This window comes from Sceloporus occidentalis, unplaced genomic scaffold (genome assembly GCF_023333645.1).
Source record: "Sceloporus occidentalis isolate IW3139 unplaced genomic scaffold, rSceOcc1.0.p SCAF_221, whole genome shotgun sequence".
NCBI lineage: Eukaryota > Metazoa > Chordata > Lepidosauria > Squamata > Phrynosomatidae > Sceloporus > Sceloporus occidentalis.
Window position 1 is genome coordinate 1,183,623 of NW_028317201.1, and position 11,414 is coordinate 1,195,036.

General features: G+C 39.3%; 1 protein-coding gene across 1 annotated transcript; it reads right to left on the bottom strand.

Moving 5' to 3' along the window:
• Positions 1–4,134: 4,134 nt before the first annotated feature.
• On the bottom strand, positions 4,135–7,531 carry LOC149277042 (neuronal pentraxin-1-like). The gene is made up of 5 exons (XM_089503165.1): positions 7,085–7,531; positions 6,350–6,557; positions 5,170–5,414; positions 4,899–5,078; positions 4,135–4,356 (listed from the first exon to the last, which is right to left on the bottom strand). The coding sequence occupies exons 1-5, from the start codon at positions 7,529–7,531 to the stop codon at positions 4,135–4,137; spliced, it is 1,302 nt and encodes a 433-aa protein (XP_089359291.1).
• Positions 7,532–11,414: the final 3,883 nt, after the last annotated feature.

The window sequence follows — 11,414 nt, forward strand, 5'->3', positions numbered from 1 at the left end:
TGTTACACTGGTATTCCCGTGGGCTGGGGCAGATTATTACATCGGGTGACCTAAATACGTGCCTCTTAGTGTCTTTAACCCACCCCAGGGGGCTTCACGTGGCAGTTAATTTCAGTAATTGTTTTTTTTTTACGTCTCACTGCTGCGTATGCCTGGAAGGTTTTATTTTAATTTTCTTCCACCCTGCGTCAGCTGTATGGGATTTATAAAGATATTATGGACTACTGTGTGGGAGTTGTTGGTCACAAAGGATTTATTTAATTTGCGTGTTATATACAATGTGTAGTCTCTGTTGCTCTGAAAAATTTCACAATCATTTCAAAGAAAAAAGAATTTATTGCAATGGAGAGACCTCCGTCTCAGTGGATTATTGTTAATATTACTATTAGTTTGGTGTATATTCGTTAAGGCAACACATGGTTTCATTACAGAGCCAAACTTTGAAGCTGGGTCTTTGTTCTTTGCTCTGCCGTCTCTTTTGATGCCCAGAATGGGCCGGTAGAGGCCACTGCTGACAGAATATTCGCTATTGTAGTGAGGCTTTAAAACATTGCTAATGCCGGCATTTGTCCCGTGGGGTTTTACACAAGGTCAAGGGGTAAAGTTCTTAAAATAATTAAAGCAGAATGTTGTGTCTTTCAGCGGAGGCCAAAACATTTTAGATATCTCGTGGCCACAAGGGGCGAGAGAGACATGTCAAACGACCGGGTGTACGGAAAGGCTTTAAATAATAACGTATGAGAAATGTGCATATTCACATATTTTCTCTGTTACTATTTATTGCCATCATATTCCGTAGCGCTGCACAATGGGTAAACAGAACACAGCAAAGTATATAACATATAATAAAGTAAATCTTGCAAGCGCACATGGGGCTAGAAACCGGAGTAGAGGACAGACGGAGATCAGATGAGCGGAGAGACCGGGTGGGAGTGTATTGGGAGAAGAGTGACGAGATGTGAGAAGGTAAAGTAGACTTCCCTTATCTGCAGAGGAGGATCTGTGTATCCTTGGGGGAAGTCTTTTTATATCTAGAAAGTGGGAGTGGCTTCCAGCTCCACCCCCAAGCTTCTTCTTACTCCCTGTTCCTTCCTTAACCCCACCCCCTAGTGCTGATGCCTTCTTCTCTCTCTAGCCCCAGCTCTGCTTCCACACCAAGTGGCAGGAGAAGATCTCCTGGGAACGTTTTCTTGGAAGATCCCAAATAAAATCTTCAAGTTTTCAGCGTTCTTTCTCATGGCTCTAGTTATCATCACCTGCCAAAGAACATTTTGTGTTCTGTGTATGTATGTGTCCTGCTTGTGGATCGGCAGCTGTCATGAAGCGGGACTTCACTCACACTGAGCATCATGGGAATTGTAGTCCATAACACATGGAGGACAAAAAATGTTCTCTGTTCCTGATCATACATCCATAAGACCTATAACAGTACTAACAACCCAGGCTGTGTTTTTAATGTTCCTGAGCGAATGAAACATTAATCCACATAATCACGGTCCGGCTTAATAAATCACCCTGGATACCCTCAATATTACCCAGAATCTGCTCCATCAACATACATTGCAAATATGTTCAAAGGAGATAAAACACACCGGCTTGCTCGTTCTCTTTTTTTATTGTGTAAAAATAAAGTCAACAATTAATTTCAGCAGTAAAACCAACAAAGAAAGCACGAATAACAATGTGAAACAAGAAAAGACTAAATATAGGTTGTTAATCTGTGCTTTCTGACCCCTTGAGCACCTACTGGTGATTTATTGTAGGATACCATTGGCACACAAAGGGTTACCAGCATAAAATCCAGAGAGGGGGGGGGGAGCAAGGGCAGCAAGATGATAGGGGGGCATTTACAGCTTTGGTAAGCAAATGGTGGTGTTGTTGTTCTGCAGCTGATAGCAATATAAGTTCACCAGAGCAACATCCAATTGACCACTTGTTGGGTTGACGAACTGGAGCCATCAACCATGCTGTGCTTGGATATCCTTCAGGCTACCTGTCCTGTTTTTTTTTTGTTATAGGACAGTGATGGAACAGTACATTTAAATATTTAAATGCGAAAATAGCCTCGAAACAAGATCGAGATCATAGGTCTGTGGAATCGAAAGCCTACCGCATAGCCTCTGCTTGTGGTCAACTTCCGTCCTTTCAGCTCTCTGGATCTTCCAGGTCAAAAAATTCCCCCATTTCAAATGTTCACCAGGCCTTTGGTTGATCACTGCAGTCCATCTCATTAGAGACCAAATAAACCATATTTATACAAAAAAATATTTTTTTACAGTGAAAATAAGTGATTTTTTTCTATATTTCTTAATTTTTTCTATTAATGTATTTATTTTTTTTGCAATAATTTGAGGGAGGGTAGCCCGCTTTAAAATGTATATTTCTTAATTGTATTACAAAATAACATCATAGGTAATAAATTTCCTTCTACAATGCTGATACAGAACACTCAAGGTATCAAAAGGGTGGAAAAGGCTTTTGGGTTCTTAAAGCAACTGCTCACCAGAGGTAATGATTATGATGTCACCCCCTTCAGCGATGGCATTAAAACTTTAAATATGTCTGCTGGGGGCTTTACACAGTAGTTAGGCATAAATGTTACTTTTTTCTAATAACAGCATCCATCAGAAATGGCATTTACCTGAGAGAGGCGTATTTAATCCAGTGCAAGAGGGATAAGAAGAAGGAGAAATAGATTTTGACATCGTTTAAGGATTGTCCATGGCTACTTTGAACATAGAGTGTGGTGCTGAAGGGACAGCTCCCCGTCCGCTGCTAAGCTGCACCGTCCTATGGAACGTTAAAGGCTTACAAGTTAAGGGGGTTCGAATAAATTATGGTGGGTGCCAACAACCTAGCGCAACTATTGAATTTGTATAGGTTTTATAGAAACTATGGCAATAGTGCAAGTCGACTAATACAAAAACCTTAAAAAGATAATAGCCACCTTGTATTAGCTCGTAAAATGCAAAAAAGTTGCAATATTTTGTATTTGTGGTTTTTTTATATAAATAAGCATAAAATTGCATTTTGACAAACTAATATTCTTAATAACAATACTGGGCTGGGATATATATATATATATATATATATATATATAAAATCAATTAAATATATCATTTTGGACAGTATTATTTAAGTTAAATGCAAAGGGGACCATTATTTTATTTCTGAAAATGAATTATGATAAAAAGTATCAAGGCTTTTCTATCATGCAGATGTGGCAACATTTTCATAAGCTACAAAGAAATTATTTACACTAAAATAAATAAAATATATAGAATTAAAAAAACAAAACACCTAGAATCACAAAAATAATTGCTCTGTGTCCGAGTCCTCTGTCCTGAAGAAGGACACTGTGAATTGTCTGCCATGCTTGAAGCATCTGCTGGAGATATCTAAGAAACCTCACAAGACCCCAGAATCTGTGAGGCTCACACATAAAAAAGTTGTTCTTGATGACATCATTCACAGACAGCAGGAAGGAAAAATAAATAAACAGAGCTGGCAAAAAGGCAGAAAGTGCCTCTAACAAACAGCATAACAGATTTATTGTATGCGAGAAGATAAAGAGTCATCTAAAGGTATGCAAATGAAAACGAAATGTGCTCAGTATTTGCATCAGCTCAAGGCACTCAGGATTAACCCCATCCCTGCTGGAGGCACTTGTAATCCAGTGCTATTAAAAGCCTGGTAGACCCCCTCTCCCCCAGCAGCTAAGAGGTTAAACTAAGTTGGCAATACGAAAATCAAACCTCAGAAACATCTCCATCAATACAAAAAAAGTGAAATCTCTCCCTAAAAAAAATCATCTTTACTGATTCCCTGCTCTCCTTTAAATGCCCTTGTGCCTTTCCAATTAACCCTGAAAACTCTCATGCCAAATGTAAGACATGGGAGGTGAATTCTTTATGATAAAAGAAGTGGCTTAGCTGAATAGTCTTTTTTTTTTATATTTTTTGCTTCTTTTTTTTGTGACGTTTTTTTATTTTTATTTTTTTGTTTTTGTTTTTGCAGAGTAAAAAATGAGACAACCTTGTTCTTGATGAACCTTCATCGGGAAGGCAGGGTGCAGAATGAGACTAATGACGTCTTGAATAAAAATTAAAGAAAACAAATGAAATCCAATCCCTGTCAGTTGATCTGACGACATGCATCGAATGTCCATTTGGTGGCTCCACCAAAGATCTCTATGTTGCTCTCTGCCCAGCTAATGACGTTACCGGTTAGAGCCTTGTTCCTGCAAGTCGCTAGGTTATAGACCTCTCCGACCGTCAGCTTCCGGTCCCAAATGTTGAAATGCGCCAGTTCCCCAACAAAGGCTTGTGTGGCATCAAATCCGCCTCCAAGTGTATCCTTGGGTAAAAGTTAAACAAAAACAGTCAGTCCCATATCAACAAAATCTGAATATGTCCTCTAAGGTGAGCAGCCAACCATACAAACCTTAATATAAGATCTCAAGGAAAAATGAATTGTGCCATTAATGACTATCCAATATTTATATTGGATTTAATATTAATATGTATTAATTAATAAATCTGCAATAGCCTAATCCCAATAGATTTAGCTAATCTTATGTCAAACCCCAGGTCTCATTGCCTGTGAGGTTTCTGCGTCACATGCATGTAATCTCTTACTAAGCCTACAGTGGAAGGTGGGATTGGAAAACCTCTAAAGGACCTTCTGTAGTCAGAAAATATCTTGGAAAGTTAAATGTCCATTTAAGACTATTTAGCAAACATAAGCATTTCACTGCTTACATAAATGACACATAACTTCATGACTTAATAGAAGCAGGAGCGTTTATGGTCATCTGATTCAAAAGGATCCTCAAAATACTAAATGCTCTGGATCATTCATGGCAGAATGTTTGTATATACATTGTGGTCCTCTATTACCTGTTCTTGGCCCAGTACCAGGACACCCTGGTGCTTAATTGGATGATACGGAGCTAGATTTTCACCGTTGCCTCTCAGCATTCCATCCTGGTAAGCTTCCCACACACCATCCCTGGTTGTCCACGCAATGCATATATGATGCCACTTCCCATCATTGATGACAAAGGGCAACTTGGCAACCTGTGGAATAGTAATAAGTATAAGAAGGCAAGCACAGACAAAGAGGAGATACAGGTATGACATCAAGGAAGGGTTTGAGTTGAGTGATTACCTTGTCATTGATGAGAATTTCCATTGGGTTATTGCCCCACTCAATCAGCACCAGCTCGTTGGCCTGGCCTGGGACTGCGTATGAGAATGGGGTGCCCACACCTGGTGAGGCGTTGGATTTCAGCCACATGCACACCGTGAAGGCATACATCTCAGGCAGGCTTTTCTTAACCTTGGCATACATGTAGTTGGTCCTCAGGGGGAAGGTGAGCTGGAATTTATCAGCCGGTCTGTTCTCTTTTTGACCTGAATAGAAGAAAAGATAAAAATGGAAATGAATTACTCCCCCATTCCTGTTTTCTTAGGGGGACAATCCTCTACATTGTACTATGTTTTGTATTAATAAAAATTAACACTATGATGACTTTAAGAGAATCCAATGACAGCCACTAGGGGGCGCTCCTACTGCAGCCCCATCAAAATGACATTTAATCCATGTCAGAATGGAAATGCTGGGAGAACTTGTTCTCCTTTACAACCCTGTAAAACAAATTGCAAACACTGATCAATATTCAGCTGGCATACTAAGGCAGCAGCTTGGATGGACCCCTTTCAAACACAAACTGAGGTCTGAGCTGAGGATGGTACTGGGGGAGCTACCATCGCCTCAAGTCACCTGCACTGCAGAGCTGTTAGTCAGCTCCATACAGGAACCTTTGGCCAGGCTATAAGGATCTAGGTGTATTATTCCTTTCATTAGAGTGATTAATTGAGTCATATCTGCAGTGGTAGCAAATTAACAATAGGAAGCCCTCTTAGGCTTATACAGGGAACATAAAATATGCATTGAACATCTGCATTATACCTTAATATACTACGACCTAATCATGCCTTATTATATATACATAAGCATGTATCTTTAAATATACAATATGCATTCATTCATTCATTGTGTCATGCATTTAAACATTAGAACATGATGAATTCTGAATATAAAATACATGCCCTTGAAAATGACCAAACTATATTATCTATAGCATCTATATTATTATTTTAAAAATCACACAAGCTCCACAATTTGATAACATGGGTTACGATTAATTTGAACTTTCTATCTGCACAGGGTTAACATGAGATACACAAGAGATAGTGGGGAATATATACCCAGGAATGCTGAGGATGATGTGAGTTATAGTTTTCAGCAGGAGGTGATGACTGTAATGTTTCTATCTGCCATTTACCTTTTTCCAAGTCTGTAATTCTCTGATGGAGGGAAGTCAGTGTGCTCTCAATCTTGCCTCTCTGTTCGGTTTCATTCTTAAGGTTTACCTTCCCTTCTTCCAAGGTGTTCACTCTGGACAGAACTTGCTTCTCCAAGTCATCTATCTTGCTTTGCAGCAAGTCTTTGAGACTGCTTGCTTGGGTGGATGAATTACCTCTGCTGTACATCTACAAGGAGCAAGACACCCAGGGAGGGGGGATAAGTGGATTGTCACAAACATCACTAACATGGTGCTTTCAAAAGTAAACGAATTAAGAGCTTATTGTTTTAGATAACTCCTTGAAATGAGCCAAGAAACCTATTACAGGGAGAGCTCTCTCCAAGTCCCTGACATAGGATTTCAAGGGCAAACACGTGTCTAATTCATTCCATTTAACTAATACCATGTGTCCAATGATCCTTTATAGTTTTAACAATAAACACGGTTTTCCACTGTATAATAATAATAATAATAATATTTTATGACTTCATAGTAGAAGGCAATAATGGTCTTACAGCTTCAGGCAAAAACATTTTATCTAGAGTTATGATTTCACAGTAGAATGTAATATTGGGATTAGCTTCACAAATATTATATTATAATATATAAATATAATAAATAATCATAATAATTAGTAACAATAAAAATCTAATGAAACATGACATCATCATAAGGTATTAAGACCCAGTATAAAAATCATGCGTCCAGACATACCTCTAAGTTTTCCAGCCTAGTCTTTAATGATTGCAGAGTTTGGCCAAGCTGGGTGAGGGTCTCAGCTGTGGGGGTCCTGGATAAATCTCCCATTGTGTTTTTGGAAGTCTCTTTTTTCTTTGAGCCAGGGGTTCCAAGTTTTGGTTCATTGGAAGGAACCTCTAGATGAGTGTGACCCTCACACCTGGACAGTTTGCCGGTCAGTTCCCTAATTGTGTCTTTTTGATTCATAATCGTCTCTTTCTGCTGGAGAACCGTCTCTCGCAACTGGAGTATGGTGGTCTTCAAGTCTTCCGTGGGACCACTGTTCTGCATTGAAGAAGTGCACATGTCCACGTCTACAGGCACTGAGGTGCAGATAAACCTCGTCTGTGCAAAATTCTGTGCAGATCCTCTTAGGAAAAAGAAAGAGAGGAGCAAACATTTCCAGCAAGCTCCAGTAATCATGGCTTGGTCGGCGACAAAGTCCTTCTTGGTGTCCTGCTTTCCTTCAGCACCACTGGCTGTAATTTCCACGCAGGATCTGGTGGTTCAGCACCAAGAGCTGCCCACTGAATGCTTGCAGTAATGGAGAGGCAGCCCCTTATATACAGTGGGGAGGGGGACACTCCTCACCCTGGAAGGAATCCTTCTTTAATTGTGTTGTAGAAAGGAGTGATCGCATTAAGGAGGTCCAGGGATGAAACACCCTGCTCTCTCTGTTCCACAGCAGGCAAAATCGTGTATTTAATAAGAGATCGTACTGTGGATGGTTTCCAGTTCACCAATTCAACTCCAGAATGGAGGGGTGATATTAGAGCTAAAATCACCAAATCATATTACCGGTAATATGATGACAATGAGAACATTATTGCAATTATGGAATTATTGGGGGTTCAATAGGGAATATACTTTTATGATAACGGTGCAAAAATGTAAAGCAAAGATTTGGAACTATTACAGCACCATACACTGATCGGAGGATATTAACCCTTTAAGCAGGAGTCAAATGTGAATGTTGGTGATATTTCATAGTACTATAAAATAAATACAATATCAATAAAGATAATCTATCTATCTATCTATCTATCTATCTATCTATCTATCTAGCTATCTATCTAGCTATCTATCCAATCAATCTTTCTATCCTTTCAGCTCCTCCCTCAGTCTTTCTTAAGGAAAACCCTTGAGTCTGTCTTAAGTCACTATCTGACATCCTGATTTAAAGCCTCCTCAATGCCTCTAAAATTAGCACCAATCATATAAAGAAATCAGATATTGTCTAATTGGTATCTAATTTTCTATTATCTGTCTATCTAGATATCTATCCTCTCTGCTCCTCTGTCTTCAGCAGACCCCTGAAGACACCATCTAACAAACCCACCATGATTTAAAGCCCCCTCTGTACCTTTAAAACTATGAACAGTCCTATAAAGAAAACATACATCATCTATGTAGAATCAATAGAGATTATCTATCTATCTATCTATCTATCTATCTATCTATCTATCTATCTATAGCTAGCTGGCAATCTATCCTCTCTGCTTTTCTCTCTGTCTCTTTTAGAAGACACATCTGACAATATCACCCTTATTTAAAGCCCATTCTACCCAATAGTATAAAGCAGACAGACATCATCCTAGACTAGCTTGCATTATGTCTAAGTAGACAGAAAGGCTATACACCTACATATATATATATATATATATATATATATATATATATATATATATATATATATATATATATATAAACATCCATTATGCACACACACACACACACACACACACACACACATATATATATATATATATATATATATATATATATACACAGTATGTGTAGAGAGAGAGAGAGAGAGAGAGAGAGAGAGAGAGAGCACACATTGCTACCAATGCACCAACCATGCACCTTATACATTGATTTGAGTTACTACATTTTTTGCATCAAACACATGAAATACTTTTTGATAATTTTGTGTCTGAGCCGTTCTTATTGTAGTGGTTTTATTTGACTGTATTAACACTGAAAGAGCATCAAATAAATATGGAAGCCTTAAATCTCCTGCTAAACATTATGAGTGCCAGACACAATGAGCTGCATCCCAGTTTGGCCATTAGAGGGTTAAACAGATCCAGATTAGAGAATGTGAATACATAATTGTCCATGTTAATATACAAATAGGAGATGGTTCTATTACATGGTAGTACATGGCAGACTGGCTATTTCAGCCATATTTACTGTGGACCACAAAGCTTATCAAGTTTAGCCAGCCATCATGATGGGAGTTGTAGTTCACAGCAGTGGCAGGTGATCCATTTGTCAACACATGATGTTATTTGTCAACACATACTTTAGGATAATATCCTTTTGGATCAAAAAAAGACAGAGGCTGTTCATGTTGTGATGCAATATGTAATATAATGAGTTATTCGTGTAGCACTGCTCTACAGGAACGTTCTTTTGGTTGTCATGGTGACTGCACCACTTTTAAGAAGTTGTACCTGAATGAAAATGTGTACATGAACTCCACTTGCTAGTTTTTTAAGAGAGTCTGGATGTTGGGGTCCTTAATGAGCGTAAGTACCACGAGTAATGGATCAACCTCTCATTGATCCCAAATTAAATATATACTCAAAATAACACCACTTTTCTAACCCAAGATGCGCAAGTCTGTTATGTCAAATCATAATTCAGTCTCAAGTAGTCTAGGTTTAAAAGTGGCTTCAATGTGGGTTTCTCGATTCGTCACTGATCTGCTAAGAACCCTACAGAATCTATGTTCTGTAGGGTCTCATTAATTCAGCCTCTGATAGAGCTCACACTATACTGGAGCAGTATTGTCTGTGACCCTGAAAGTGGATATCTCCATGGGATCGTAAAGGCAGCTGCCTACCCTCCTCCAGCCGGGAAGCTTATCTGGTGGATGACCTGCCTTGGAGTATTTAGTAAGCCGCTGGAATCAATGGAAAGGAGAGGAGCTGTCCTTGGTGCTGAAAATGCTGTCAGCACACCCCACACATACACACACGCTATCATCTTCAATGTTACACATAATGGGTCAAGATGTCCCTGTTCTAACAAGAAGATCTATTTCCATTTAGGATACACTTAGTCATTTTAAGTTAACCCTTAAGCAGCACCTTTTAATAGACCTGAACTACTCCATAATTGCTTACATAGAGAAAGTCAAGCGAGGAATGTGTATATAGCACATATATAATGATGTATGGGCAAACCCATCACTTGACAAAGTTTTGAGAACCCTTTGACCTCCAAGCTCAATGTTAATATTTATGGCTCACATTGATCTCTTTATGTCTCTCTGGTTAAACAATAAGCTTCTATAGGCTTAATATAAGCATAATATGTCTTGGCTCCTGTATGCTATTTTTACCCCATCACACTCCTGCCCCACTCCCATCCCCATCCCGTTCTGCACGGTACGAGACGGATCCATCAAGCATCTCAGTATCCTGTTCTCTGGACCTATCTCCAGAGGATGGGGGATATTGGATTTCTTCCACTAGAATGAAGGTATCAGTTTTCTCAGTCCGCAGAGGGACTGGAAGGTGGAGTCGAGACGACTATCTCCTCATCTTCTGAATGAAATATTAACTCATTCATAGATAAAGGTTTTTGGCGTACCGGATGTGTGTGCTGGCAGCCAGCAGATCGTTGTGGAGACTGGGATTTAAGTCAGACTGGGTCAAAGACAATGTCATTGTTCTTGAAGGATTTGGTTGAAATCCCTTTGTCAGATGAATGTGACCTTGGAAATGCACCATTATCTTTATGAGCTAAATTAGGACGCCCTTGGGAGATTTGATCGTTGTCCATCGAGGGCTGTGCACCAAGGCTTTCTGAAGAAAAAAAAAATGATGTGATTATTCCCGACAATCATCAAATGGGGTCTGGAGAGTACGAGATGTCAAGTAAAATGGGGAGGCCGGAGGTCACATTGTGATCCACGTCTCTGTGTATGTGTGTTATGTGTGTATGTAAATATGTACAGCACACACCTAACCAGCATCTACATACAGATTTCAGGGTGCTGGTGAAATAACCGATAGGTACATACAACATACACCTATCTCAAGTATGATTATTGGGGTTCCATCACACTATGAGGTCATATGTTGCTTAGCCCCCACCATGTCAAAGCACCCCAATTTTGTCAACTCCGTATTTAATCCTAATATCATTGGACTACTTACTATAGAGCTGGAAAAAGTGGTACTGCATTTCTTTTAACCCATTTATAGCTCTCTTTGGACACCATTAATGAGGCTCTATGGTGCCAATGATTCAGCTAACATGGTAACAGGATTAGATACATGCAGGTACCCCA